The sequence below is a fragment of the Crotalus tigris genome, unplaced genomic scaffold (assembly GCF_016545835.1).
Source record: "Crotalus tigris isolate CLP2741 ecotype Arizona unplaced genomic scaffold, ASM1654583v1 scf7180000018432.44079421565:4894166, whole genome shotgun sequence".
Taxonomy (NCBI): Eukaryota; Metazoa; Chordata; class Lepidosauria; order Squamata; family Viperidae; genus Crotalus; species Crotalus tigris.
Window position 1 is genome coordinate 3,080,273 of NW_024096999.1, and position 18,507 is coordinate 3,098,779.

The following is an 18,507-nucleotide window of genomic DNA, read 5'->3' on the forward strand; positions in this document are numbered from 1 at the left end:
GAAGGTCTTTTGGACAGACCTATTGTGTTTAGAACAACATTATATATTTTCACCTTATACATTCACTTATTTCAGAAGTGACGTTTTAAAAATCCAGAGTATACGAAATTGCAACAGCACTAACCCGAATGTTAGCGAAAGAGTTGAGTTTTCCCAATTACAGGAGCAAACGTTAAACTAAACTAAATTTGTTTCATTCCTGAAGTTAGAGTTGGTAGGATTCACACTTTGTAATACATTATACTGTGGTTTTGCTGGTTTTGACTAGTGTAAGGCACAAACCCTTTGACTGTGGCTTCGGACTTATAATTTATGGGTTGGTTTTTGCATAACTTAGACACAATGGCTTATTCAACACATCAGAATTACATTCCACAGCTTAGTTTGTATGTGGAAGCAACCAAGAAGGTCTGATCATCATGGTCTGATCAGTGGATGGAGACTAATCAAGGAGAGAAGCAGCCTAGAACTAAGGAGAAATTTCCTGACAGTTAGAACAATTAACCAGTGGAACAACCTGTCTCCAGAAGGTTTTTAAGAAGAGGCTGGACAGCCATTTGTCTGAAATGGTATAGGGTTTCCTGCCTGAGCAGGGGGTTGGACTAGATGACCTCCAAGGTTCCTTCCAACTTTACTACTACTACTACTACTACTACTACTACTACTACTACTACCTACTACTACTTAAGGGTATCTCAAATATTGCCCTCCATTTATGATAGGTAAGATTGATCTTCTCTTGTGTGTTAATACTTTGTCTATTCTATAGGACAATTTGATTCAAAAGCAACAATATATAGATATTGTGTGTCTGTGACTATGAGCTGGTGACAATGTCATCATTCAATTGTTGTTAGATTTAAGTTAAGGCAGCGTGTTTGGAGCTGAGAAAATAGGAAGCAATGATGTCAGATGTAGCTTTCTTTCTGAAAATCTGGAGCCTCCTGATGTACGCCAGTTGATGTGCACAAATTAGAAGTGGCAATTTAGATAGACCAAATCATGGAACGGTGGAGGAGAAGATAACATTGGGAGCAGTTCCTGAAACTCCAAACACATTCATAAAAAAAATTAAGAGAAAGCCACATTTTCCATCTTAATAACAGAAGGTTAATGGAAGTGATGAAATTATGCTTTGGAAAAAAACAGAAATATTTCTGTTCAACCAGATGCATGTGTGTTCCGTAGGAAGATGTGTAATGTAAAAGTATATAAATAATTACAAAGGAGGAGGAAAAGATGTTGTCTAGACCAATGTTTCTCAACCTTGATGACTTTAAGATGTATAGCATAGCTGGCTGGGGAATTCTGGAAGTTGAAGTCCACACTTCTTAAAGTCATCAAGGTTGAGAAATATTGGTCTAGACCAGTGGTTCTCAACCTGTGGGTCGGGACCCCATTTGGGGTCGAATGACCATTTCACGGGGGTCACCAAACCATGCTGTCCGCCATTTTTTTCCCTTTTCCCTAGCTGTCCTACTCCCTCTTATTGGTGGCCACACCCACTTGGGGGTCACCACAACATGGGGAACTGTATTATGGGGTCACGGCATTAGAAAGGTTGAGAATCACTGGTCTAGACCAGGGGTAGGCAACCTTGGCTCTTTTATGACTCATGGACTTCAACTCCCAGAATTCCTGAGCCAGCATGGCTCAGCTTGGAAACCTCTCCCTTTCCCCTCAGCATGGCTGGCTCAAGAATTCTGGGAGTTGAAGTCCATGAGTCATAAAAAGCCAAGGTTGCCTACCCCTGGTCTAGACGGCCAAGGTAGACACTGGAAAAAAGAATGGATCATCATGAGATGCAAGGTTTTTTCTTCCTTTCAGTGAGTTTACTTAAGGAGTTCACTGTGGGATTCGCTCACTTCTGTTGCCTGCTTTGAACATTTCTCCGTAGATGAAGAAGTCTAGAGGGAAATGGTCCTTCCTGGCATCAGAACTCTGGAAAAAAAGAGGCATTCAGGGAGTGAGATGTGAACATCAACAAGAGAATGCATTGAGTGGGTGAAAGTAAAGACTTACATTTGCATAATTTCATCTTCCTCACGGCCAAGCCTTCTCCCATGTTTCTTTTCAGAATCGTGTTCTCAAAGTGGCTTTCCCTTCCTTTAATTTCCAGCATCTCCAATGCCCAGCTTCAAGGGCTTAAGGTTCAAGGTACAAATTTGGGGCCTGAAAAAAAATGTGTTGGCTTGTTTGTTTTTCTTATTCCAGATGAGGATGAGGAGGCTGGTCCTCGCGACCCCTTGATTGATAGACCTTTTGGGTTGCTTCAAAATGTTGACCGTCTTGAGTGTGTAGTCTCCGTGGGAAAGTGGGATATAAACTGAGCAAGTAGGTAATAATTAATAACAATCGTTTTCCCGATTGTAGAAGGAGACGGATCTCCAAAAAAAAAAAAAGAGGATGTGAACTAAATGAAGGTTAATTAGGAGGCCTCCCAAATAGCTAATGCTTCATCAGCACCAGAACAGCATGTAAATAAATTTAATTTCTCTTCCCCCACCAATTGAACTCTTCTCAAGTTTAATTACAACAGCAGCCTTTTCTCTTCTCCCCAACATATTTTCATTAGTGGAAGATGGTGGCTATTAGCTCTGTCTGGAAAACAATATTATGAGCAGTCCTTTCTCCCCACCTTGGCTGGGTCTCCTCTGAGAATGAGAAAACTCCAGGAACTTTACTTCATAGACCAGAGGCCCAATTAAGGATCTTTGGAAGAAAATGAGAAGCAGGGAGCACCCAGGCAAATAAAAACATCACTACTGAAAATTCTGGCGAGATCCCTGTTAATTGTTTAAAGTGTTTTCCTTTTGGGTCTCTGTGTGTTTGACTGAGTGTTGCTCAGTTAACACTTGGCTGGCTTCTCCCTTCAAGGCCTTGGCCCAGCTATTGGGAGCATCTAACCTAGGACTGGCACACCCAGATCTTGCCGAACTACAATTCCCAGCAGGACTAGCCAGCATGGCCAGTGAGGAAGAAGACGGTGAGTTATATACTTTAGCCAGGTCTAATGGCAAACCCTGTACGATGGCGATGAAGTGCGTGCTTTCTGCACACTGGGAGTTGAGAGAAGAAGGAATTGTAACTTTAGAGACAAAAGAAAACCTGCAATTATAAACGGGTAGATAGATGCTTAGGAAAATTTGCTCCCCACCCCAACTTTGTGGCAGTCTTGAGGACAGGTTTATTTTAATTTCAAAAGACTTCAGTGGCCAGATTCCAACACAATGCTAAGCCATAATGGGTAGCTTTATGCAAGATGGGAAGCTGAAGGCAAGCAAATTGCCCTGGGTCTGACTTCCCATAATAGTTTAGAGGCGAGCAAGTCTTGATGAGTTCAGGCTGAAGCTCCAGGTCACCTTTTTCTAAGAAACGGCAGTAAACCCTGTGATGATGTAATGATGTCAATGACGTGGCAGGACCTTTCTGGCGTGCTCCAGTTCTGGTGTGCTTAACTGGGATGGGTGTGGGAAAGACAATTGACTTCCCCCCTCAGTCCCCACCACTGGTAAAGAAAGGAGGCTAATATTGGCCTGAAAACTTGGCAAATCAGGCTGATTTAATTTTGGGGATGAGATAAAATAGAATCACTAAAAAAAAAACAGGGGCCAATACTGTGGAAATAATAGATACAGACAGACAGACAGACATAGGTAGGTAGATAGATAATCTGTTCTTTTGAGTCAACACTGACTCTTGGCAACTGCCTGAACAAGTCCCAGCAGTTTTCTTGGCAAGATTTTGGAAGTGGTTTGCCATTGCCTCCTTCCTAGGGCTGAGAGAGAATGACTGGCCCAAGGTCATCCACTGGCTTTTGGCCAAAGGCAGGTCTAGAACTAACAATGGCTAGCTTCTAGCCTGACACCTTAATCACTACACTAAACTGGCTACATGGTTTCAAAACCCCAATCTGTTGCTTGACATGATGTGCAGATAAATCTAGACTGAATGTGTTGAGTGATTCTTAATAAGGTACTACAATCATGGGGACCTTCTGGTGATGCCTCCTTCCTTCCTTCCTTCCTTCCTTCCTTCCTTCCTTCCTTCCTTCCTTCCTTCCTTCCTTCCTTCCTTCCTTCCTTCCTTCCTTCCTTCCTTCCCAGAACTGCCGTCTCCTGCCCCAAATCTCCTTTGTCTTCAATTTGTCCCCCTAGCAAAACTGAATATTGCAAGTGGGAATGCTGCTAATGGCGTGTTCTATTTTTTTTTTTTTTAAGATTTAATATAAGTCTCTCAAATAGAAATTGGTGGAATTGTCTGCATATTTGCATCGCTTAACAGATGTTCTTATATGTCTTGGCTCAACTTCAAGGTAACAAATTAAACATAAATTGAACCCCGATGAGGGACTTGGAGTTACGTTTAATATATCCTTGCAATTTTCAGTTGCCTTTAATACCTCTGTCTGTGACATACATAATTCCTTCATAACAAGTGCTTTTCCAGAAGATGTATACTGCTGACAGTTAATATAGAATTATTGCCCCTGAATGCATTTCTGTAATTACTTCCCAGATCTGTCTTTGTGTTTAGAAGGCATTTCACTTTAGTAATATAAGTGTTTAGGGAGAGCAGAAGTAATAATTGCAAGCAGGTTCTCCTCTTTTTTTCCCCTCCTTCTTTCTTCCAGAAAATATATATATATATATATATATATATATATATATATATATATATATCTATATATATATATATATATATATATATATACACACACACACACACCACACACACACATATACACACATATGTGTGTGTGTGTGTGTGTGTGTGTGTGTGTTTCTGAGGTTGGGACATTGGACTTCATCGAAACGTCGCCAAGACACTTCCAATTTTACGCGGGAGAAAACCCGAATAGCCAAAGACATATATATATAATATATATATATATATATATATATGTATTGTATATGTATATATGTATATATATGTATATGTATATGTATATGTATATTATGTATATGTATGATGTATATGTATGTCTTTATATTATATATATATATATATATATATATATCTATATATATATATATATATATATATATATATATATATATATATATATATTGGAAGTGTCTTGGCGACGTTTTGACATAGGTCTTTGGTTAGAAGCACGAAGCCGAAAACACCAGCCTGAAGATGACAAATGCGACTTCGTCGAAACATCGCCAAGACATTTCCAATTTCACGTGGGAGAAAACCCGAATAACCAAACACACACACACACACACACACACATGTAAAACATATTAAAAGCTAATGCTTTTAAAGTTGCCTAGAGCTGATGTGAAATTTACTTGATTTTGTGTTGCAATAACCTTGTGAAAAGGGAAAAGGTAGCAATAAAGATACAACAGAAAACTGCTCTCTAATTCTGAAGCAATAAGGGAAAGGAGAAGAAACAGCTGATTAAAAATGACATGTTACTGGTGGTGAAAATAAAGAAACCTAATATGAGAGTTCCTGTAGGAGATTTCAGCAGTAATGAAAAATAAAGTGACTCACGGTTTGAGTGACATATAAAAATTAGCAGGCTTTAATAAGGCTTTCTACTTACTTGTTAAACTAAGTATTCTCAGAACTGGAAGACAGCAGAGTTGAAGGAAGAATAGATGTGTGTGCCTTGGGAGACAAGGAGTACAGATCCAATCTAATTCAAAGAAAATATATATTCCAGAAGTAAACTTCCTAAGCCCTGCAGACTGTTTTCCCATGTTTCTGTAAGACAAAATGTGGGTTGCTTAGTTAATGGCTTAGAACATTGTATGAACCCAGGATTGTGAAGAACAGTTGTGGTTAAGCCACCCATGGGAGACCTGAGGCAATGCCTTACTAGAATTGAATGTGTCTACTTGGCTCACTGACACAAGTTCTAATGAAAATTCCCCTCCTTGGTGAAGTCCATGAGATACAGAGGAGATGGCAAGATTTATCTGGAACAAGAACATAAGAACCTAAGCAGTGTCCTGCAGGATCAAACCCCCAGTCCATCCAATCCAAAAGTCTGTTCCCACAGTGGCCATCAACTGCATAAGAAAGTCTACTGGTTTCTTGGCAGATGCCTCCAGAGGCAGTGACATTGCTGTCAGAGCTAATAGCCATTGATCCTCATGACTCCCACGGATTTGTACTATCTGATTTGAGGTCAGTCAAGCTGCCAGCCAGCACCATATCTGATGTTAAATACCTCATGGTAAATACTCTCCTCCAGAAGTATATATAGCCCGTATCTTGCTGCTGTTCTGGAAACAGGTTCAAACTGTTTGGTTTCAATGAAGTTTTGGTCCAGTTGATTCCTATCTGAGTGTTCCCCAGGAATGGAGCAGAAAGGTGAAAACCCATTTCCTAATTATCCCTCTTCCAGATCTATCAATGCAGTTGAGAGTTCCAGAAGTTGAAGTCAACACGAGTTGAAGTTGCAATGGAAAACAACCCTGACTGCCTGACAAACATGCGTAGTCTTTTGTGGTGCTTCAGCCATTCTTGATTTTCCTCTGATGTGATCCTGAGAAATTGTATGGAAGATTCCCCAGCTTTCAGTGGAAACTAACAGAGTGTGCCTGAAAAACAAGGTCTCTGATGGCCCTTGGTAAAAGCAGTGGTAGAGATCAGCAAAATAACATAAAGTGGAAGTGCATAGCTATTGTCTAGAACCTGTTGGAAGTCCTTGGATATCCCTTAAGTTTCCAGGAGCCATAGAAATGTTGTTAATTCCAGTTGTTAATTCTCATTTTAGAACTTCAACTAAGAAAATCCAAACTGAGATGTATGCTTTTCCCTGAAAACTCACTAGATAAGTTTGAACTAGTCATGGTCTTTCACCCCAATCCACCTGCGAATATTTTTATGGAGAAACAGTGGCAGAAAGTGGTATTAGATGCCCACCTTGAGATCTCAGCACAATCAACGACCTCAGATAAAGAACTGAACTTGGGTTCTCCTCCATTCTCCATTCATGTGTATTTCATCAGCACGTTGTAGGTTCTTCTTCTTGATTCTTGGCATCTGAAATATTGTGCCTGCTCTTCTAATGTTTTTAGTAGAGCCCTAACTTTCTAAAGCAAATCAACCCTGACAGTTTATTTGGAAGGGCGGATACTGAAACTGAAGCTCAAATACTTTGGCCACCAAAGGAGAAGAGAAGACTCCTCAGAAAAATCCCAAGGACTGTTGGGAAAGATTGAAGGCAAAAGGAAGAAGGAGATGGCAGAGGATGATGTGATGGTTAATAGTGTCATCTGCATGGTGAACATGGGTTTGGGCAAACTCTGGAAGACAGTAGAAGACAGGGGAGGGGGCTGGCCTGCTATGGTTTATGTGGTTGCGAAGAGTTGGACACAACTTAATGATTGAACAACAAGAGCCCTAACTACTTTAGAATAACATAGTTGAAAAGGACCTTGGAGGTCTTCTAGTCCCAACCCCCTGTTCAGGCAGGAAGCAATATACCTTTTCAGACAAGCGGTTGTCCAATCTCTTCTTAAAAACTTCCAGTGTTGGAGCATTCACAACTTCTGGAGGCAAATTGTTCCACTGGTTAACTGTTCTAACTGTCAGGAAATTTCTCTTTAGTTCTAGGTTGCTTCTCTCCTTGATTAGTTTCCATCCATTGCTTCTTGTCCTTTCAATATTCATAGTGTGTATTCATAATGTCTGAGCAGATCTATCTGATCAAGACAACATGAGCTTTCCTTTTCTTTCTTCTACTCTCCCATCTGCTGTCAGCATCATACAAATGGCAGCAGAGAGAGAGAAAAAGAGAGAGAGAGAGAGAGAGAGAGAGAGAGAGAGAGAGAGAGAGAGAGAGAGAGAGAGAGAGAGAGAGAGAGAGAGAATAACCACAGCTCTGGGAGGTCACAAGAAGGTAACTATACAATTTTCCATGGTTCAAATGTAGCCTTATCCTACTGTTCTTCATTACAAGACTACAGCGAGATCAATTTTATTAACTTGTTAAGTCTTAGGAAGCCAACACCATTAACTATATGCTGGACCATTTTTTTTTAAAAAAATGTGTGTATTACAGCTTGCTTTACTGTGCTTGAGAAAGAGGAATAAAAATTGTGTTTGATTTCTGAAACTTTGAAAGTCATTTTGTTCTGTAATGTTGTTGTAGGAAACATTCATTGTCATGTGAAGGGAAGGAATATCTCTATCCTATATTCTTTGTGTTTTTGTTACTTAGTTTTAGCCTCCTGTAACTTGAAAAAAAAAATAGGCATTTGGATATTACATTGACTATTAGGATAGGATAAACTGAACAGCTGGCATTTGTCAGTGGCATCTAAGATAAAAGAAACAGAATGCTGCTCTCTTAAATAAGTGTTAGGATTATAAGATTAAAAGCGCTTGGGTAAACAGTTGCTACTAATGATAGTAGCCAATTTAACTATTTAGCCTGGATTTACAATAGATGGCAACTTGTGAGCTTTTTTTTTAAAGCACATTTAAGAAAAATGCTATCAATATTTGCAATGCCTCCCTTTTTTCTAAATTATGGTTTTATTGTCATTGGAGCATTGCAATATTTGAAAATCAAGGCAAAATCTAAAACGTTTCCTATGGGGTAGCAGAATCAGTTGTAGAATAGGAACTCAGGGAAAAGTAGCCTTCATGTGGTCACTACTATCACCACCCTGAAATGAGTATGGACCTCCCTCCCTCCCCCTCCTTCCTTCTTTCCTTCCTTCCTTCCTTCCTTCCTTCCTTCCTTCCTTCCTTCCTTCCTTCCTTCCTTCCTTCCTTCCTTCCTTCCTTCCTTCCCTCCTTCCTTCCTTCCTCCCTCCCTCCCTCCTTTGTGTCTAAAATGATTTTTAATATTTCCCTTTTGGACTGAATGGTACTAAATGTTGTGAGACCTGGCCTTTTTAAATTTTGTTTTGTTTTTTATTCTGGCTTGACTAGAAAGGGCAAATTTGAGAAATTTTTGATTTCTAGTGCTGAGCAAGCTCAGTAAAAAGATGTAGCCCTGGGTTTTTGACATTTTCCAGAAATAAGCTGCATTTCTTGGCTGCCCTCCCATTTCCGAGTGTTCAACAATGCTAATTGTCTTTCCCGTCTCGAATATGGGAACAATTAGTTCATGTGTTCAATTTTTAATTTTATTAAAGAATGATAAAGTGCCAGCTTGCTCAATGATAACTTGGAAATGATTCCTTAACTTACTCTGGGTACCCTGTGAGTTAAGGACTATATGCAACTTTTGGCTGATAAAATCACAGGGTTTTTTGTCTGGACTTCAACATTTCTAGGCAAAGATCTGTTCCTTTCCTTGATATCTGTTACTTAGCAGGGAGTAAAGGGGAAATGAATGAATGAAAGGCAAGACAAAAAGAGAGGAAGAGCAGAGAATGAATGGACATCTCCACCCATCTCAGGCATAAGGCCTATGATAGATAGATAGATAGATAGATAGATAGATAGATAGATAGATAGATAGATAGATAGATAGATAGATAGATAGATAAATAGGTAGGTAGATAGATAGGTAGGTAGGTAGGTAGGTAGGTAGATAGACAGATGTAGGTAGGTAGGTAAATAGATAGATGATAGGTAGATGAAAGGTAGGTAGGTAGGTAGGTAGGTAGATAGATAGATAGATAGATAGATAGATAGATAGATAGATAGATAGATGGTAGCTAGGTAGGTAGATAGATGATAGGTAGGTAGATGATAGATAGATAGATAGATAGATAGATAGATAGATAGATAGATAGATAGATAGATAGATATGGATGGTAGGTAGGTAGGTAGATGATAGATAGATAGATAGATAGATAGATAGATAGATAGATAGATAGATAGATAGATATGGATGATAGGTAGGTAGGTAGGTAGGTAGATGATAGGTAGGTAGATGATAGATAGATAGATAGATAGATAGATAGATAGATAGATAGATATGGATGGTAGGTAGGTAGGTAGATGATAGATAGATAGATAGATAGATAGATAGATAGATAGATAGATAGATAGATATGGATGATAGGTAGGTAGGTAGGTAGATGATAGGTAGGTAGATGATAGATAGATAGATAGATAGATAGATAGATAGATAGATATGGATGGTAGGTAGGTAAGTAGATAGATGATAGGTAGATGATAGATAGATAGATAGATAGATAGATAGATAGATAGATAGATAGATAGATAGATAGATAGATATGGATGGTAGGTAGGTAGGTAGGTAGATGATAGGTAGGTAGATGATAGATAGATAGATAGATAGATAGATAGATAGATAGATAGATAGATAGATAGATATGGATGGTAGGTAGGTAGATAGATGATAGGTAGGTAGATGATAGATAGATAGATAGATAGATAGATAGATAGATAGATATGGATGGTAGGTAGGTAGGTAGATAGATGATAGGTAGGTAGATGATAGATAGATAGATAGATAGATAGATAGATAGATATGGATGGTAGGTAGGTAAGTAGATAGATGATAGGTAGATGATAGATAGATAGATAGATAGATAGATAGATAGATAGATAGATAGATAGATAGATATGGATGGTAGGTAGGTAGGTAGATAGATGATAGGTAGGTAGATGATAGATAGATAGATAGATAGATAGATAGATAGATAGATAGATAGTAGGTAGGTAGGTAGGTAGGTAGATGATAGATTGATAGTTGATAGATAGATAGGTAGGTAGATGATAGGTAGGTGGGTAGGTAGGTAGATAGATAGATAGATAGATAGATAGATAGATAGATAGATAGATAGATAGATAGATAGATAGGCAGACAGATAGACAGACAGACAGACAGACAGACAGATCACCCCCTAATTTTGTCCCTGCTACAACAGCCTTTTAGGGTAGACAAGGTTGAACAAGATGGCCTGGCTGAAAGCCACGCCGTGATCTTCCAGGGTTGTGGGTGGACATGAAGAAAGGAGTCCTGCTCAATATCTCAGCTGTTACAAAACGCAAACTCTCCCGGGAGTAGCATCCCTCCCAACTAGCATTCATTTTATCTGGTTGTGGCTTTCGCTATATGGAATTGGCTCAAAATAACCGTTTTCATTGCCAGACCTTCGACTCTGGGTAAAACCTACAGGACTTTCCTTTCAAGTCACTCCGTTTGCTTCTTTCCTGGGGGAGGTGGGGGTGCAATCCAGACTTGAGAGTGACTTTCCTTCTTGTTGGCAGGAGGTCTGGGAAGAGAGCTGGAGAATGATAAAAGAGAGATCCGGGCGTTGGAAGAGCGAAACAGCATCACCAGCCAGGAAGAACGAAATGAGGAAGATGAAGACATGGAGGATGAATCAATTTACACCTGTGATAACTGCCAGCAGGACTTTGACTCTTTGGCAGACTTGACCGAGCACCGAGCTCACAACTGTCCAGGAGGTAATGTTAAACTCGCTTTACAAATCTGACAGGTGGTTAGCTGAGTAATTGGACATAGCAACAGCTTGAGGCCTCGAGTGAGATTAAAGAATTAATAATGTAATTTTACTGTTAATGTAATTCTGCGGTGGTGCCTTGGGTAGGTTTTGTTCACTTCTCTTCAATAAAATTAAAATTAAGAAAGCAACTTAGCTTTTCCAGTTGCAGATCTGGCGGTAATAAGTTGAGATGATGATGATTATTATTGTTTTTTTTTTTTTTTTAAAAAAAAGCAGGCAACCAGCGATACAGGAGGTTGTTTTAGCTTTTTAAGACACAATTAAGCTTTGACAGTTTTTCTGAGCAAACTCTTCTCTTTTCCTTGCCATGATTTTGCAATTCACAGGCTGACCAGGAAATGCTAAAAACTGAACCAAGGACTCTTCTGTAGAGGGTAGGCTTCAGCTCTTGACCTAGCTATCATGAGGGATTTGACAAGTGACGGGGAAATCTTCAGGCAGGCTGGACAGTTCAAACAAGTATTCGCTGCAAGCATAAGGTCTCTATAAGAATCTGGCCAATTAGCAGTCAAGGGAAATGAGTGGGAGATAAGAAAGACATTCAAGATGCGCAGACATTTGTAACTTATGACATGTTTGACCCCTCTCTCGGACTCAGCCTGGTCTCCATCTTCCATCAGGTTCATCCTGAATTCAGTCAGCATCTTTTCCGCAGTGGGCCATCGCAGCCTCACCACCAGAACTAGAATGGGGTCAAGCCTGTTTTAATGCATTGTTGGGGTTCTAAGGGATTTAAGGAGCATCTAGAGCAGGGGTGTCAAACTCAATTTCATTGAGGGCCACATCAGCATTGTGGTTGTCCTTGGGGGGCTGGGTAGGTGTGGCCAGAGTGGGTGTGGCCTACTGGCTGGGCGTGGATGGAGTGGGTGTGGCGTACTGGGTGGGCATGGCCAGCTCTACATCGTTCATGTCAAGGATGCCTGTGGGGGCCTGGGCAGGAGTGGGACAGATCTGAGGGTCTCTGGCAGAAGGGGGTGGGACCAGGGCAAGCGCCAAGGCATGATCCATTTCTTCATTCCTCACAAAGGCTGACACCTCCCCAACATGCACCCAGGGGACGGGGCCGACACGGCAGGGGCTGGTTCCTCGTTGTTTCCAGACAGCCTTGTGGAGCTAAGACTGAATGCGTTTAAGCATAGATGGCCATCAGAAAACTGTACATTGGCTCTGGGCTGGCCTGGGCCAGGGCCAAGGCAGCGGCGACCGTTCCCTCACTGTTTCCAGGATGGCTTCGCGGGCAACATGAAACCACTTCACAGGCCATATCCAGCCCCCGGGCCTTGTGTTTGACATGTCTGATCTAGAGGAGAGGTCATCTTCCTCCTTCTAAAGTAGGTCCTCCCATCATTTATTATGTGTCCTCCATAAGGTACAACTTCTGCTATGGAGAAAAATGTAAACTTCTAGTCTAGGCCAAGGTCACAAATCTTGTAGGAGATGACCAGGCTGAGCCTGAGGGAGGGGTCAAATGCATCATCGGTCACCTGCAAGAGATTTAAGTCCAGCCCACGTTGACTGGCTTCTTAATTCCCACTCATTTCCCTTGACCATTAGTAGCTCAGATTCTTGTAGAGAGTTAAGCTTGCAATAAATCTTTGTGCTCATTCAAACTGCCTGTATCTCCTGATTTCCACAGTGCTTGGCATTCTACACGCTCACAGCAAAGAGAAAGTTTTAAGAAAGTAATCAGATATCAGTGGGGTTGGAGAATAACCTTATAATACCCATCCATCAGGTTAAGGCAACCAGAATCACTTGTAAATAATTCCAAACAGAAGCTTTATTGCTGCTCAGCTATGTTACAAGAATCTCACCAGACTGACTGGTGAAACCATCAGATAAGATTTCAAGGATTCCGGGGGAGGTCAGGCTTGTGCCCTAAAAACTCAATCCCTTCTTAACACCTCCCTCCAGTCTAGCTGGAGATTCCACCACATCATCTGAATGGGGCTTGTCTAAATTTGTAACAGGTTCCACTTCTGTGTGAGGTGAGAACGCATTGCCGTTGAGTTTGCTCAGTGAGTCAGTGTCCTCTTTATTGTTTTGAAGCATTTAGGGATCTTGTGTGGGAGCAAATCAATAAGTTATGTATTCAGGTTGATAATGTTACAACTGCAGCTAATATAATATAACTAATGACTTCCGTAGGGATGCTGAAGTTTGGTTGACCCTGCAGTTTGGGATCAGGGCAAGATTGTAGGTGATAACTTCAAAGCTGAGGATGGACCATTTCTTTCGGCGCCGTCCCTTAGAAATTCATTAGAGTGTACGGAAGTTGCAGTGTGGTGTTGAATGTTACTTTTCTGCCTGGGCATGAAATTAACAGCCATTTTCACCTGCTCTTTGTGACTTAGTATATTTCAGGGCAAAATCTCCATCAAAAACATTGATGTCTTCATTTCCTCTTTAATTGATTCTGTTTCATTTCTGATGCCCAGAACCAACCAGCTAGATTGCTTACTTTTTAAAATAAGCTTTAAACTTATAATCCCCTAAATGGGGATGCGTAGCTTCGGAGAAGGGACCTAAAAGAAAGTAAGAAGACATTTGCCGTTGACCTGTTCATCCTCAGAACAGAAAAGAAACTAAATTCTTGTGTTGTTTAATTGTAGTATCTGCAGCTGTAGCAGAGGCAGACAAGTTTTGTAGGGTTTGATTCTGGAGGGACATGTCCACAACCATATTCTAAAAGATAGGTTGAAAGAGATCAAAATTGATCAAAAACAAAGGTATGATTGTATTGAACTTACTGATCTGAAGCAAAAGCTGATTCTATTTGATGCCCTACATAATGATAAAAAGTGAGAGAACTCCATTCCATTCCCAGTTTTCTACTAGCCAAATTTTTTGTTGAACAGCTAAAATATTACTTGGACAAATTATTCTGCTTCCTCTCCTCTCCTCTCCTCTCCTCTCCTCTCCTCCCTTCTCCTCTCCTCTCCTCTCCTCCCCTTTCTCTTCCCCTTTCTTCTCCCCCTTCTCGTCTCTCTTCTCCCCTCCCCTCCCCTCCCCTTTCCCCCCTCCTCTTCCAGTGCTAATTCTGTATGTGTTGCTTAATGCTAGATAGTATTTCATCTCCTTGGCACATGTCAATTAAAAATAGGAGCTCTTTTATTTGTTTTCCTCCAGAGATGGGTGGGGACAAGGATGGAGTCCTTTTAATTCCTAAAGTGCAGAAAAACCCATATGCTCTTGACTGGATAGTATTTCTTGAGTTTCTTCTTCCTTCTATGACTTTTATTTCTCACCCAGAGGGGAGAAAGTGGCAACTCATAAATTTCTGCCTCTCTGGTTTCTCAGCCTGATGGTGGAGTATCTATAGCACATTAGCACATCAATGAATTGGATGCTATGAGATTACAAGTGGAGTCCCCGAGCATTTCATGAGATCCTCGTCTGTTGCTGTGCAACTTACAGGTTACCTCTTTCAAACCAAGTTAGCAGTAAGAAAGCTTAAAGAGGGTGGCTATTTCCAAACTCTTGCATGCTGCATTGAAAGTATAATTGTCATTTTCAGTTGTTGCTATTATTTGCTGTAACCTATTGCACTGCACAGGCATGTTTTCCAATTAAATTAAATGTGTTGAGGCGGTGTTAAATCTTCCTACATGTTCCTTCCTACATGAAGCTTGCTGCATGATTTTCGGACTGCCATCAAGATCCTAAAAATTATTAGAATTTAATTTTAGAGGTCAAGTGAAATCATGGAATGCCCCCAAAATTGGATGACCACAGACCATTGCAAAGAAATTCTGAAAGGTAGAGCTTCGGATTTGTTTCTGTGACTGCTGATTTATTTTCCCATTGCTCCAGAGAGGACAAAGTTAGAACCATCCTTTTTCATCCCAACTAACCATTCCATGAGAAAGGTTAGGGGCTGAAAAATTGTCTTGGTGAGAACCGAGATCGAGAAGAATTTTGAAACCTGCTTTTGTGTCCCTGAATTGCAACACCCTCATTGTTGGTGTTGGTTTCCATTAAATTTCTAAATGATAAAGCCTCTTCCAGTTGGCATTTTCAAAGCTCGGCTGTTTTCTTGCAGATGTTTCATTACCAAAATAGGTAACATCATCAGTGCTAGAAGGGATTGGAGTTTGCTTAGAGAGCATCAAGAATTCCACATTGTGAGCTACAAATGTTTTCTTCTGTCATTGTTCTCAGGTGCTCCCCAAAATCCTCAGCCTGCAGGTTAGAGAGAGTTATTTTTGAGCTACCAGACTCTGGCCCTCACCAAACTGGGCGTCCCGGGCCACAAAAATAGGCTCTGTGTCATGCGAAGTAACACTTCCTTTGTTTGTCCTTCCCGCTGGGATCTTGCGTGGCACCAAACGCACTGAAGCAAATCTCTATTCCTGCATGTCTCTCTGGATAATGTTCCCCGTGGATTGTGCCCTTAGTTTAGACAGCTGCAGCTGTAATGACCTATTGGCTCTCTTTTATTTTTCTTTGTCTGGGAAAGGGTGTGTGTGAGAGAGGTTTTCTCTGGCGGACTCAAATGTATTTCCTATTCAGTTGGCGGATGTGTTGGCTGAGGTTGTGTGCTTCAATTTATTTTTTCAATTAAATATGAAACTCTGCCCCATCACTGGGGCAGTGAAGTCATTTTTGTCTTGCCCATCCTATGTGGCCAGGGCCAGTCCATTTCAGGAAAAAGCTTCATTAAGTGTACACAGAAGATGTTCAACAAACTGTCTAAGGAATTCTGGGAATTGAAATCTATCTAGCTTCAGGTTGCCAAGGTTGAGAAACATGGGTTTAGGCCCCTTTAAACCCAAAGCAAGCTGCAACTGATTACCTCGTTTGAACTACGCCGAGAACATGCTGAGCAAAGCCCTTTCTGTAGTTTGATCTCTCAATAAGAGAAATAATAATGAGATTAAATCACAGAGAGTTAACAGAATTCCAGGAAAGGCTCCATCGAGCTTGATGATTAAGCACTTTAGGCTTGGCGCTCTTTGCAGACCTGAAAATGGAATCGGTTTTGATGGTGCCGTTTCGATCCCTTTACCGTAAAGGCAAAAGTGTTGCCATTTAATGGAGTCCTGAAAAAGGCAGTCTAGGAGGGCGTGGGGGACCCAGAGTACTCTAAGCATCCTTGTCGCTAAGTGCATAGGAAGCTTTGAGAAACTAGAGGAGCGGCAGGAATTTGCTGAGAACTTTCTTTGTGCTTGCAATTTTCTACTTAGATACGCTGCAAAACTTCCAAGTTGTGCAACAAATATTATTTTGTATTTTTTTTTTAAAAAAAAAGCACTTGGACTTATATACTGCTTCACAATGCTTTACAGCCCTCTCTAAGTGGTTTACAGAGTCAGCCTGTTGCCCCCAACAACCTGAGTCCTCCTTTTACCAACCTTGGAAAGATGGAAGGCTTTTAATATTATTATTAAAAAAGTTTTTATTTTCCATTTATTCATACAAAATACAATTAACCATTGGTACCGCCTGCCCATTCCCCCCAGGCTGCGTCCACCCTCTCTAAACCTTCCCTACTTCCCTCCTCTTTCTCTCCTCCCCTCCTACTCTCTTCCCCTCCCCTTCTCCTCTAACCATCCTACTTCCTCCCTACTCCTTCCTCCCCTCTCATCCCTCTCATACACATGAACGCAGCATAGGGGAAATGCCCAAGCATTTGCCATAACTATATTATCATTACCCACCCACCCACCCACCCATCCTCAACCCTCCCCCCCTCGCTTCCCAGAGCAGAATACAGGGTTATTAATAAGAAGGTTAACAATAATAAAAAAAAGGGAAAAAAAGAAAGAAAAAAGAAAAAAAAACATCATACTTAACCTTTAACTCCCCTTAAATTAAGACATATAAACAAATCTCTACAACAATTACTATAAAATTTACTCATAAAATAAATGAAACTTTATAGTACCATATTTTTTCTGAATATAATCTATCCATCTTCTCCATACAATAATATATCTTTCTTGTGTATGATCCTTCAAATAAGCAGAAATTTTTGCCATTTCTGCAAAGTTAGAAACTTTAAATATCCGTTCTTCTAAAGTAGGCAACGAGTCCTTCTTCCAATACGAGCCTACTAATAACCTTGCTGCAGTTAATAAATTCAACATTAAAGTAGTTTCTTTGTCATTTAAATCCACAAAGATACCCATAATCTTCCAAAATAGCTCAGTACGATCTGCCTGTAGGCTGAGTCAATCTTGAGCTGGTGAGAATCGAACTGCTGGCAAGTCAGCAGAATTAGCCTGCAGTACTGCATTCTAACCAGTGCACCACCACGACTCAGTGGGTTTTTAGAGCCTTAATGGAACAGGCAGATCGTACTGAGCTATTTTGGAAGATTATGGTTGACTCAGTGGAGGAGCTACAAAGTTTCTTGGAAGACAGATCCATAATTCACCATTTGATATGATCATATCCACTCTGCCCATATCACCTCTCAAGTGCCAGCAGCTGATTTCTTGGGAGCACGTTGAGGCTGTAATTCACATTGAGGTGTCCTGCTTGGGGTTGCCCATACATTCCCTAGTCCAGAGTTAAAGACCCATCAGACCTTTCAACTGGAAGAGTTTGCTATACTAATGTCAGACTTGGAAGATTCAGGATCTTATGTTAAGTTGCAGTTAAGAAGATTTATTGCTCAAGCCCATACACAAGAATCTAGTCAACTAAAGTTCAACCCTGAATTGGCACCAGATAAGGGTCAATGGAATTCAGGAGGGATTGGACTTAGACCTTTGTGGAAATGTAAGAACTCTAGGCTGATGTCATGCCTAACTCCATCCCCTGGGTCTGCCTGCTCTTCTCCTGCAGATAGTCAACAGGCAATCCTACTTTCAAAACATTTCTAAGTAGCATATTTGGAGGACTAGATGTCAAGAGTCAAAGAAGGTTCAGACAGCCAGATAAGGAAGCTGGGTATGAAAGGACAAAGCAAGAACAAGCACATTCTTAGTTTGAGTTATTTAACTAAAAAAACCCACCTCTTTAAATTAGAGTTGTGGAATATTCACAAGCTCGTATGCATTTCTCCTAGAGAGACTGGAGGACTACTTAGGAATAACTGGGAGTCTGGAGCAGACCATGGCCCCTATGGAATTTC

At 40.7% G+C, this 18,507-nt stretch overlaps 1 protein-coding gene across 2 annotated transcripts in view; it reads left to right on the plus strand.

Annotated features, from left to right (window-relative positions):
* ZNF423 (zinc finger protein 423) overlaps positions 1-18,507 on the plus strand; it is a 259,669-nt gene that overhangs the window by 59,632 nt on the left and 181,530 nt on the right. For both annotated transcript variants that reach the window (XM_039352432.1, XM_039352433.1), the window contains exon 3: positions 11,167-11,367. In XM_039352432.1, the coding sequence (XP_039208366.1) occupies positions 11,167-11,367 (201 nt within the window). The remainder of the gene's footprint in view (positions 1-11,166; positions 11,368-18,507) is intronic.